The 13291-nt window shown below is 42.4% G+C and overlaps 1 protein-coding gene across 2 annotated transcripts in view; it reads right to left on the bottom strand.

Moving 5' to 3' along the window:
* Positions 1 to 7509: 7509 nt before the first annotated feature.
* The window catches only part of LOC311285180 (interferon-induced protein 44-like), a 31405-nt gene continuing 25623 nt past the window's right edge, over positions 7510 to 13291 (bottom strand). Inside the window, exons 1-5 of one of the 2 annotated variants that reach the window (XM_084400702.1) lie at positions 9415 to 9553; positions 9034 to 9180; positions 8757 to 8928; positions 8080 to 8180; positions 7510 to 7952 (exon numbers count right to left, since the gene is read on the bottom strand). In XM_084400702.1, the coding sequence (XP_084256828.1) occupies positions 7734 to 7952; positions 8080 to 8180; positions 8757 to 8928; positions 9034 to 9180; positions 9415 to 9447 (672 nt within the window). In that variant the 5' untranslated portion in view covers positions 9448 to 9553 and the 3' untranslated portion in view covers positions 7510 to 7733. Of the gene's footprint in view, positions 7953 to 8079; positions 8181 to 8756; positions 8929 to 9033; positions 9181 to 9414; positions 9554 to 13291 lie in introns of those variants that run through there. The other variant, XM_084400703.1, reaches the window with a different exon arrangement.

The following is a 13291-nucleotide window of genomic DNA, read 5'->3' as shown; positions in this document are numbered from 1 at the left end:
TAGCGTATTTGAGTTTGCATGAGAGAGTCAGAATGTTGAGTAGGTTTCAACGAGACCTGACAAGGGACTGAGGGAACTGGAGGTGACTATAAGGAGTGCGGGAAGTGGCAGGAGATTGATGACAGGTGGTGAAGACAGGTGCAGGTGATTAGTATTCCGGGGATGCTGATCGGGTGGGCGGAGTGTAGAGAGCTGGCGCTGACGCTGATGTATCCGTGACAGTACCCCCTCCTCCACGGCCAGCTCCTGAGGGCAGAGAAGACCGACGACGGGGACGACCACGACCTCTCGGCGCCGGACGATTGGGATTAGCAGAGTGAAAGTCCTGTAAGAGTGTGGGATCGAGGATGTCATCACGGTGAACCCAGCATCTCTCCTCAGGACCAAAACCTTCCCAGTCCACGAGATACTCCAGTTGACCGCCCCGTCGTCGGGAGTCGAGAATGTCCTGGACCCGGTAGATGTTGTCGACTTCGGGATCCACTGGAGGAGGAGGTACCACATCAGCGCCAGACTCTGTGGAAGGAGGAAGAAGAGGATCAGTGTATGGCTTTAACAGGGAAACATGGAATGAAGGTGAGATGCGGTAGTGAGGAGGTAGTGATAACCGGTAGGTGACATCATTGATCTGCCTCTGTATCGCGAACGGACCTATGTACTTGGGACTCAGCTTGCGACAGGGCTGTCGGAGATGGATATCCCTGGTTGAGAGCCAGACCTTTTGCCCAGGTTGGTATAAGGGGGTAGCTGATCTTCTTGCATTGGCCTGGCTCTTGTGTCTCCGAACAGCCCTTTGCAGATGGACGTGTGCTGAGTCCCAGACCCTCTCACTTTCCTGGAACCAATGATGGACTGCTGGAACATCGGAAGGCTCACCTGACCAGGGAAACAGAGGCGGCTGGAAGCCGAGTATGCACTGGAAAGGCGTGAGACCAGTGGTGGACTGTTGAAGGGAGTTTTGTGCATACTCGGCCCAGGGTAGATACCTGCTCCAGCAGTCTTGATGATCATGGCAATATGACCGCAGGTATCTCCCGATTTCTTGTATCTTTCACTCAGTCTGGCCCTTGGCCATGGCACAGACTGAGCAGCTCTTCACGAATCGGGAGACATACTGGGTCATATTGGGCCACCAGTACCGTTGTTGTACAAGCGAGAGGGTCTGTTGGCTGCCTGGGTGCCCAGAGCCCGGAGATGTATGGATGGAGTCCATGAGGGACAGACGCAGGCGAGTGGGTACGTAAGTCCGTCCCTCAGGACCTCCCGGCGGAGCAGGTTCAGTACGGGTAGCATCAGTAATGTGATCGTCTAAGCTCCACTGGATGGGACTGACAATCATGGCTGGAGGGAGTATGGATTCTGGAGTAGAACTGACTATATCAGGTTGATGCAGACGAGACAGAGAATCAGCTTTGACATTCTTGTCCCCAGGACGATAGGTTACTTTGAAGTTGAAACGGGTGAAGAACAATGACCAGCGGGCTTGACGAGTGTTGAGTCTTTTGGCTTCACGGAGGTATTCCAGGTTGCGGTGATCCGTGATGACTTCAAAGCAGTGTTGTTTTTGGCAGCACTTTTAGTTTTAGTCTTAGTTTTAGTCTTTTGGACGAAAATGCTTTTTAGTTTTAGTCACATTTTAGTCACTTATAAATTTGATAGTTTTAGTCAAGTTTTAGTCGACGAAAACACAAAAAAGTTTTAGTCAAGTTTTAGTCAATTTTAGTAAAAAAAAAGAAAAAAAAAGTCTTTAACAATTTATTTAGGTTAAAAAGTATTGGAAATAGGCTTAGGTTTGACAGGTTGTAGGAAGTGTTGCAATTCATAATTTTTTTTTGTGAAAAATAACCCCTGAAATGATTACTTCTGGTGAATACTGTGGAAACTAATTGATACATTTAGATAAATATATTTCATATAGCATATTATAATACAACGTATTAGGCCTAATGCCTTTATATTTATAGAATAGCAAAGTAGGCCTAATCAATATACAAGACTGAACCACATAGATGTGAAATATAAAGGCTATCATGATCATTTTGCCAACAATGAACCATGGATTTGTTTAGTTTATAATACGTTTTATTTTTAACTTAAACAAATACAATAACATTCAAAACTCACCTGCTTAGACTGCATTTGAAGAAAGATAAACACAACAGTTTTCTGTAGCCTTCTGTGCGAATTTATTCAATAGAATTATTAGATTATCTCCTGATGCGTGCTGCTTAATATCACACACTCCGCCGTGACAAACGAAAAAAAAAAAAACGCGACGGCATATGGTACAATTGGCCTTGTATTCATTGTCCCTCACGCATTCCAGCCACGGGTATTTTAATCCCATTCAATTTTACATTTCTGTGCTCTTTTCTTTTTCGCCGGCTGCTCGGAGGTCATTTTTACATTTCCCGCTGTTGTCACTTGTCGTCATCGTTGCTACGATACGTGACTCACAATGACTGAAACGACCAATTAAAAGGGCATTCTCTGATGATGTTCCAAGATGTTAAAAAAGCTACGCTGATCATAGACAAACAGGGGGAGAAATTAGTATCTACCGCACCGTCGGTTTTTTTTCTCATAGCCTACAAATGTCTTTGTTCATAGTCTGACATATTAGAAGCTATGTGTCTGTCATGGATTTGCACTGAATTAATTCTCAAAAATACGGAACGGAACAAGACTTTATTGTGTCAAATACGTGATGATTCAACCGTCAGACGTGTAATAATTTTCGTTCCATCTCGTCTCGTCAACGAAAACTCGAAAACGTCTCGTCATGTTTTAGTCACCTTGGAGCCATTTTTAGCTAGTCATCGTCGCGTTATCGTCATAAAAAAAAGGTGCGTCAACGAAATCATTTCGTTATCGTCATCGTTGACGAAAACAACACTGCTTCAAAGGGGTGTTGTGCTCCCTCCAGCCAGTGTCTCCACTCTTCAAGTGCTAGCTTGATTGCCAGCAGTTCCCAGTTGCCGATGTCATAATTCTGCTCCGCCGGGGACATCTTCTTGGAGAAGAAGGCACATGGATGGAGTCGAGGAGGCTCCCCCTGCCGCTGCAACAGAACCGCTCCCACCCCGGTGCGTGAGGCATCCACCTCGACGAGAAATGGCAGATCTGGGTTGGGATGGACGAGAGTGGGAGCGGAACTGAAGGAGTGTTTCAGCTTCTCAAAGGCTAGTAGGGCTTCGGTGGTCCAGGACAGAGACTTGGCCACTTTTTTCAGAAGAGAGGTGATGGGTGCACTGATTTGACTGTAACCTTTTTTGAATCTGCGGTAGAAGTTCGCAAACCCCAGGAAACGCTGAAGTTCTTTCAAGTTGGAGGGTTGTGGCCAGTTGGTGACGGCATCCACCTTCCTCTGGTCCATGGTGATCCCATGAGGAGTAATCACATACCCCAGGAAATGGATAGTACTTTGATGAAACTCACATTTCTCCAATTTCAGATACAAGTGGTGTTTGCGCAGATGATGAAGGACAGACTGGACATGGCGGTGATGCTCAGACAGGTTGGCGGAGTAGATGAGAATATCGTCTATATAGATGATGACGAATTGATGCAGGAAGTCTCTGAAGATCTCGTTCATAAACCCCTGGAATACTGCGGGAGCGTTGGACAACCCGAAGGGCATGACCCTGTATTCATAGTGGCCTGCAGGGGTGATGAACCCCGTCTTCCACTCGTCTCCCTTTCTGATCCTTATCAAATTGTAGGCACTGCGAAGGTCCAGTTTCGTGAAGATCTGAGCACCACGGAGTTGTTCCAGAGCTGCTGGAACCAGAGGAAGGGGATACCGATACTTGACTGTGGAGTTATTGAGGGTCCGGTAGTCAATACAGGGGCGCAAGCCTCCGTCCTTTTTGCCAACAAAAAAGAAACTGGAAGCGGCAGGGGACGTGGATGGCCGGATGTAATCTTGACGTAGGGCCTCCTCAATATACTCCTCCATGGCCTTCTGTTCCGGGATGGACAGTGGATAGATCTTACCACGCGGCAGAACCGCCCCAGGCAGCAGGTCGATCGCGCAGTCCCATGGCCGGTGTGGTGGAAGCTTGGTGGCAAGTTGCTTATCGAAGACATCCTGGAACGCCCGGTAGACGGCAGGGATTTCATGGTGTTGATCAGTGGCTGGACTTTCGATGGAGGTCGAACACATGGGAATTTCCCGAGCGGAAGAAGAAGATGAGTGACGAGGTTTCTTGACTTGAGTCAGACAGTGGGAAAAGCAGCGGATTCCCCATTGGCAGACCTCTCCCGTAGCCCAGCAGATGTTCGGGGAATGTAGTTCCAGCCATGGGCGTCCCAGGATGATTTCTGCCGTAGAGCCCTCCAGCACCAGAAATGACAAATCCTCTTGATGAAGACAACCGATTTTCATAGTGATGGTCGGACTGCTGTGGCTGATCGGATTGCTGAGGATGGATTGGACCTGAAGAGTTTGTGGAATGGATCGTCTGCGGGTTTGAAGTTTTTGAAGAGTGGAGAGAGAGATCAAATTTTCAGCGGACCCAGAGTCAATTAAAGCTTGCGCTGAAAGAGATCGCAAAGAGATCTCTGAAAGAGAGTGTAGAGAGCTGGCGCTGACGCTGATGTATCCGTGACAGAGTGTTTGTAAGTCTGTCAACAGCTCTGATAATCGAAAGCTAGCTAGACATATGTGGAAATTATTGGACTGGTCTAATTATCAGAAATGGATGAATGAACAGCATGTAAAAAAAATGACATAGCCTACTACAAGCAAGTGCAACAACATACAACATAGAATGCAAACAAGTTTACAAATAAGAGATTTATTTACTGGCCACTTCATGCGTTTTCTCAGATCGGATAGCTATCTGATTTATCAAAACAATTCCATTTACACCTGGTCACATAAATGTGTTTTTGCGAAACGGATTTAAATCCGATCTTCAATTCTCGTGCTATATGCAGATTTAATGGAGTGCACGTCACCGAAAGCAACAGATATGAACTGCATTTTATTGATCATCAGCTAAAATTTCTAAATCAAAGACCGCAATAAGAGAGAGCGGCAACAGCCCTGGTAAGATCATTTCGTTTCTTTACTTTTAATGATGATGATTGTGTGTTAAGCGTCTGCGACTTACTTTCACTTTGATTTGCGATAGTTTGCACATTGGCTTGATGAATATGCTCAGTTGCTCATCTGCGGTGATGTGTGTTCCAGTAGCGTCGTCATATCTGGCAAAAACATATAGCCTATAGGCAAGGCAAGGCAAGGCAAGTTTATTTATATAGCACATTTCATACACAATGGCAATTCAAAGTGACAAATTTCACATTGCAGTTGAACTGTTGCTAGATATATGGTGAATATTATAATATTTAGACCCGTGTTTACTGTTACTGTGTTTGTGGATATCTGCTCAAATGTAGATATGTATATGGTAACCATAATGTTTTATATTTGAGCGCGATCGCGTTTGAATGTATCATATTTTGGATTGCGATCGCATTTGAAAAGCACCAAACGGCTTCATGTTTTTACTTTTATCTCATTTCATATCATCATAACGAATGGAAACATTTGAAGTAACATGATAATCAGTATATTTTTCTCTAGCTTAGTTGTTACTGAAATATTTTGGAAGATTTATAGGCTGCTATAAGTTATTGTTATTATTATTTTACTTTATGCAGCACTGCGCATAGCCTATGCCTACAAGGCACAACAAACCTGGTGTTCATTATATTTTATATTGTTGGAAACATTTATGTGTGTGTGTGTGTGTATTCTGTGAATTTTAAAAAGCAATTTTAACCAGAAAAATCTAAAATTTATTACCAAAATCGTGCAGGCCTTTCTCTTGATATCAGTATGTTCACTTTTTTTTTTCTTTCAGGGCCCAGATGCCACTCCTGCTGACTTCAACATTCACATGAGTCTCTGTACATGAACATGGTAAAGTGAAAATCAAACACCTTGGAAATGAAAGGTATGTACAATGTTTTTAGGAATGGCACAAAGGTCTCTGTCTTTGGATAATTGTTTTCAATGAGTGCTTTTTTGTCATTTGTTGTGTATCTTTGGATTATGTTGTGTTGTAAATAAATCCCAAAAATCTAAAAGCCATTATTTTTTAAATCTCCTCATTCTTTGTGCAAGGTTGCTCAGAATGATAGGGCCTGATAGCTCCTAATAGGGCCGTTAGGGGAGGGTCTTTGTCTTTCTCAGGTGTGAAAAGCTTACATATTAATGAGCTCCCGCATAAAGCTTTTTCACACAAAACACGTCGTAAAAATTTTAAATCAATATATTGTCTTATCTGAATGAGCAGTCAGGGTGATTTTCACATAGTTTTAGAGCAAATATTCTAGGCTACGTCATACAATTTTCAAAAGTCTTGTGAAGAAATAATCAGTATGGGTTTCATGACCTTATTTCAGTGAGAATTTTTTTTTGTATTTTCACAAACCACGCATAAATGTCTCAAAACAACAAACTTTTACACACATGCTGCTGATATATTATTGTAGCAGAGTTTGTGCTGAATACAGTGTAATTAGACTTTAGCCATGAAAATGTCACAAGTAACAGAAATAAGCACAAATGTCAGAGCATGTCAGAACACCTCCAGGGCCCAGAAAACAGCTCAGACCCCAGAGGGTTAATGTCAACTGGTAGACTTGTCATGTATGTGAGTACTTCAATTAGTGTATGAATGTACTTAAAGGGTTAGTTCACCCAAAAATGAAAATTCTGTCAGTAATTACTTACCCTCATGTTGTTCCAACCCTGTAAGACCTTCGTTCATCTTCGGAACACAAATTAAGATATTCTTTATTAAATCTGAGAGCTGGATCATTCCTCCATAGGCTTCTAAGACACTATAACTTGCTGGCCCAGAAGTTGTATTAAAGACATCGTTAATATAGTCCAAGTGACTCCAGTGGCTCAATCTTAAGTTTATAAAGCGACGAGAATACTTTTTGTGCGCAAAAACAAACAAAAATAATGACTTTATTCCACTTTTCTTTTCCTTCTCTCTGGGCCTCGAGTCTTTTCACGTAGTGTTTAAGCGTAGCGCGTCTGTGTTGCACGTCACCACGTATCACACACATGACCAGCGTCGCCCAATAGTGAGCCTACGTGGTGACGTGCAACACAGACGCGCTACGCTTAAACACTACGTGAAAAGACTCGAGGCCCAGAGAGAAGGAAAAGAAAAGTGGAATAAAGTCGTTATTTTTGTTTGTTTTTGCGCACAAAAAGTATTCTCGTCGCTTTATAAACTTAAGATTGAGCCACTGGAGTCACTTGGACTATATTAACGATGTCTTTAATACAACTTCTGGGCCAGCAAGTTATAGTGTCTTAGAAGCCTATGGAGGAGTGATCGAGCTCTCAGATTTAATAAAAAATATCTTAATTTGTGTTCCGAAGATGAACAAAATTCTTACGGGGATGGAACAACATGAGGGTGAGTAATTACTGACAGAATTTTCATTTTTGGTTGAACTAACCCTTTAAAGCTGAATCTATTGTAGGCAAAAACTCTTGTACTGCTTTACAATTAACATTTTAAAAATATATAACTAATTGCAAAAAACAGTATAGCATATTTTCAACAGTGATGGACATTATTACCTGCAGTGAATCTGCTAGACTTCCTTGATTCGTCATACAATGAAAAGGGTATTTTATACATGCATGTATAGTTAGTAAATGTCATCAATGTGCATTCCATGCTTTGTTTGCACTGTTATTGAGCAGAGTAATTGTATTGACTGTATTGTATTAATTGTTTGCCACAGTTTGAAGCAGCATCTCTCAGTCTATCATTAGCAAGGTTTAGCATTTGCTCAAGTGCCTTTAGAATGAGAACATCAACATCATCATCTGTGTCGAACTCCTCACTGTAGTTCTTCACTGGAAAGATGTGTTTTATTGGCACTCCGATCTTGTCACTACATATCTGCATCTAAAGAACAAAAAGATGTAAAGCCAAAAAATTAATGATGATTCAACAAATATCAGACAAACCTAATATATATATATTTTTAAATTCACTTCCACAAAGTAAAACACATATAGGATGTTAAATGCACCTGATCTCTGATCTTCTTGCTGGTGTAGATCTTCCTTAAGTCTTTACTCACCAGTGGACATACTAAATCCACTTTAGTCATGACGATCACTTGAGGAATCCCTACAATGATAGTGATAAAAAAAAAAAAAAATCCTGTTATGTTTTTATAAGAAAAGTGCACCTTCCATTGTTTACAAATATGGAAGACAAAAGTATTTATTAAGTTTTAATCTATTTTGCAGAATATATCTTTGACTTCCAGTGATTGGTACAGACCTTTTTTCATATTTACTGTCCAATACAAATAGAATTTATTGTGTAGAATTTAGCTATGGGAAAACTTTTTTTTTTTTTTAAAGGCAAATAAATATGCTAATGTGAAATATTCCTAGTGACACAATTGGACTTTGTGTTTGGAGGACATGTCATTGTACTGGGGAACATGCTTAACAATTAAGTTCAACAGATTTATAATTATTAACAAAATGATTCTAGAGAATCTTTCTTTACTAGGTTTGCATCCAATCAAATTAATAATCAAGGTTTTGCCAACAGTGGTTTTGAACAAGAATTAATTACAATAATAATTCCATGCAAACAGTTGTCAATGTTTTCTATTAACGTTACATTCCACCTCTGTACTGTACTCTTAAACTCTCCAGTGTCAGTAACCACATATTTAAAGGCCAGTCTTACCCTTTTTGCTGCATCTTGAGTGGATTATGCGCAATTTATCAGTAAATTTTTCATCTAAGAACTGGACTAAATTTGCATCCACAACGTAAACCAGGCAGAAAGCCTGATCAGAGAGCAAAGGGTCACTTATGTAATCTTCACTCTCATGACTGAGTGGCTCCTCTGGGTCAAACTAAGATTAAAAATGAAGACAAAACATATGAAAATGTCAGTTAGACCGTCAAAATAATTTGTATTTGTACAATGTTTAATTTTTCTAATAAATGTGGTTTATTACTTTGTAGTCATTCTTGACATGTCCATTTATGGCATTGATGATATCTTCTGGCTGAGACCCACACATTGCTGCAGGTTCCAAACCCATTGTGTCAATCAAGGAAAAAGGCAAATCACCATCTACACTTTTGAAGCGGTGTGTTTTAAGCTAAAAAAAAAAAAGCATTCAGGAGGATTCATAAATAATGTTGTTTCCAACTGACAAATTTAGACACAGCCATAATGCACATACTATTGTAACAGTGTGACTGTATCAATCACATAACGAAGGAGTTCCAAGAAAATTGTTGATAAACTGATAAACTGAAGCAAAACACAAATGAGATTGTAGAAGTAAATCTCTAGTAAACACAAACCACACAAATAATAAACAAGAACTGACCAAGAACGTCTCGGTTACTATTGTAAACTCCATTCCCTGATTCTCGGGTTACAGGTGTAACCCTTGTAACAGTCACTGGCTGTCACATGGTTTATTTGTTCTTATTGTCAGTGCTATGTTCATCCCATCCACTAGGGGACACCAGTAGCACCTATTCCTTATAGATAAAAGATGAAGTAGAAGAGAAAGAGGTAGCTTCAGTTTGAGTAACCACGTGGTATCTGCTGTTCTCTTTAATAATCCTGGCTTGAGAAACGTTTTGTTTGCTGCTCAGCTAGGATTTTTGTATTACATGTGACTTACATTGCCCTTGAGTGCTGGATTGGGAGTTTGCTTGGGTGCATGGATGCAACTGCCCAAGGATTGTATTCAAAGACTCCCGGGCTACAACCAGAAGGACAAATACTTCCTTTCATCAATCCCTACCATTTGCAGATAAGACTGTTCATTCTAAAGACTGCTCACTTTATCAACCCCATTATTCGTCAACATCTTTATGGGACATTTCTCACTCATCCACTCACAGTATTACTTTTTGTGTGATTTATTTAATGTTTGAGTTTGTTTGTTTGGTGTTTATGGTGAATTGTTTTATGTAAAAATTCAATATATGCTGAGAAAAGATTTTCTTTTGTTGATTTCATGCATACCCTGAACACAGTATCCGGTAGGGTAGAGTGGAAGACTGATTTCCCCCTCATTTTTTTTTTCATTCAGGGAATGAGACGTAATCCGAGTCATAACAGTCATAACCCGAGACGTTCCTTTCGAGGGAACTCGCACTGCATCGAAGACGACACTTTGCGGAAAGAAATACCCATTGCACCACACTGACTAGTGCCTGTGCTGGTGTGAAGCTTGTATGGCACAATTCAGGACTTAAGGACTTTAAAACCCGGTGTAGAGGGCAGATCCAGGCTATAATACCTTATGAAAGTGTGTGGGGAAGCTCAGCCAGCACCATTGCAGACCTCTTGAAGGGAAACACCCGATAGCAGGGCTTTGGAGGACACCACCCCTCAGTCGAGTGGGCTTTTATCAGGAGAGGCGATGTAGCTATTCCTGCTCAGCCGACACATGTGGTGGAGGATGAAAAGCCTGCAGGATAACAGACCGTGCCACATTAGATGGCACCTTGGGCACATAGCCCGGCCCAGGCTGGAGAATGGCACTTTACTCTTCCAGGATCAAACTCAAGGCAAGAGGGAGCAGCAGATAGCACCTGCAGGCCCCCAACTCTCTTGATGGACATAATAGCTAGCAGGAAGGCCACTTTTGAAAGAGAGAAACTTCTCAGACACCTCGTACATGGGTTCAAAGGTTGCCAGGGATAATTACTGCCAGGTCCCAAACAGGAACCCTGGCTTGGACGAAGGACCTCATCCTCCAAGCAACTTATGAGTTAGTCCCCCTCAGGGCCCAGACCCATAGCTTCCAAAGCTCTGGCCGAGGGTGGTGTATTGAGCCCTCGGCTTGGGATAGAAGGTCCCTCCTGATTGGAATCTGCCATGGAGGGCCTGCTAGAAAGCACTATGATGTCTGAGAATCAAACTAGGGATGGCCAGTAAGGGGCTACCAGAAGTAGATTGACCCCGTGCCAATGGATCCTCTCTAAAATTCCCCCTACCATGGGATCCAGCCCCAGAGGAGCTGAATGTGTGAGGGAAAACCAAAGTGGACAGTGCGTGTTCTCGTGAGAGGCGAACAGATCTACTTCAGCCTGGCTGAACTCCCTCCAGATTAACTCCACCACCTCGGGGTGGAGTCTCCATTCCCCGGGCCTCAGCCCCTGCCTTGACAGGATGTCTGCACCACATTTTGGTCCCCGGGAATGAACATTGCTCTAAGTGAGAGTAGTTTGTCCTAGGACAACAGGAAAACCTGATGAGCAAGTCTGTACAAAGGGCACAACCTCCAGCCACCCTGCTGATTTATATAAGAGACCACTGACGTATTGTCTGTTCGAACTAGAACACGATGGCCTCTGAGGTCTGGGAGGAAATGTCTTAGAGCCAGAAACACAACCAACATCTCCAGGCAATTGATGTGCCATGAAAGATGATGGTCCCTCCATAGACCTCTGGTGTAGCAGTCCTCCATGACCGCTCCATAGACTGTAAGGGATGTGTCCATAGTCACAATTTTCCTTGCCTATCTTGATGCTGGTGAATGTTATCAAGATCTTCTCTATATGAGCAGGAGACAACTGTGCCTGCATCGTAACTTAGTCCCATACTACCACCCCCAGGAACGTAGTTGGGGAGACAGTGAACTCTTCTTGACATTGAGTCTCAACCCCAAGCACCTTAGATGATGAAGAATGACATCTCCAAGAGGACTGTAATCTCCGCACAGAGGAAAGGGGTGTTTTTGCCTGCCACTGAGGTAAACAGGACGCTGCTGAACCTGGGGGGACGCCTACCCAACTGAATCGCATAGCTGAGTCTGACTGTCCGAATGAGCCAGCGTGAGGGGCTGGGAAGCACTAGCCAGGCTCACAAGCTCTGTACGAGTGGCACCAAAGGGACAGCGGCCTGGAGTAAAGGCTGTGAGTGTGGTGCACGTACCTGGCTCCGTGGGTCCTGTGAGGGCTTAAGAGGCAGTGCATCCCCTAAGTGTGGGCTACCTGCCCAGGGCGAATGAGGCTATGGCCGAGAGTGAGGAAGCAGAGCATCGCTCACTGTCAGCACAGGCCCATTATGGCCCAGAGGTTTTGGAAACAGGATTCTCCTCCCGATTCTTCAGCCAGGAACTAATCATCCAACCGCGAGGGCTCAGGACACGGTGAAGTGTTCCACTCGAGCCCAATGCCCACGGTGACACGGGACACCATGGCCTTCAACTCTGAATCCGATTCAGAATGAGCCACAACCCCGAAGGGGGGCAGCTCAGCTTCCTCATCCTCTCCAGAGGACAAAAGGCAGCGATCTACATCAGATCCTTATCCGGAGCGCTGAATGAGATACATAGTGCCTCATGTGAGGGACCCGAGTAGTGAATATACTATAGCATGTGTCAAAAATGATTGTTGGCCCTATAATTGATGTTGACCTCTTGACCTTTGGTGAACTCTTGACCTTGCCATACCCCCTGCCCTAGCAATGACCTTGACCCCACCATGCCAATGTCACCTTTGACCTGGGTTATAATTGGAATAATTGGATAATAGGAATATCTGAGAATAATGTGTCCATTGATTCATGTTTGAACTTTGACATGTTATAATGGAAGTCATGAGGGTTATTATTGAGCTCTGACATGCAAGCATCAGCTCCCTCTCACCCTTCATGTTCCAGAGCACAGGGGGATTGCTGGGGACAGTGGAAGTGAGAAAAAAGAGGTTTTCTAATAATGAAATTAAAAATGAAAAGAAAATATCATGAGGATGAATCACACACACACACACACACACACACACACACACACACACACACACGCACACATATTTCACAAGATTTCACACTACCTACAGTTGAAAAAGTTGAAAAAAATTTGTTCTTCTAAAAGAATATAAATGAAATGATTATGTAGTTCAATTTAAAAATAAACACCTTTTCTAAATTTAGTGATCCAATTATTTTAGTTTTAGATAAACAAAAATAAAATCATCTTACATTTTTAGAGAGTTGAAGAAGTAGCTCCCAACACATAGATGTCCATACAACATATGAATGGTGAAATAAAAAAAAAAAAAAAAATATGGGTGAATTTTAGAAAGTAGCTAAGATGTATTTCATTTTGCATTATTCATTCTCATTATTGAGTTAAAATTAAACCATGATAAAAATATTGCATAAAACCCGTCATTACCGAATTCAGGGGTGTTTAATAACTTCAATAGTTATTAACCACCAGCTGATTTAAGTTTTTCTTCAAA

The sequence above is a fragment of the Rutilus rutilus genome (genome assembly GCF_951802725.1).
Source record: "Rutilus rutilus genome assembly, chromosome: 25".
Classification (NCBI taxonomy): Eukaryota; Metazoa; Chordata; class Actinopteri; order Cypriniformes; family Leuciscidae; genus Rutilus; species Rutilus rutilus.
Note: the sequence above shows the minus strand (reverse complement) of the source record. Positions and strands in the feature narration are given on the sequence as shown.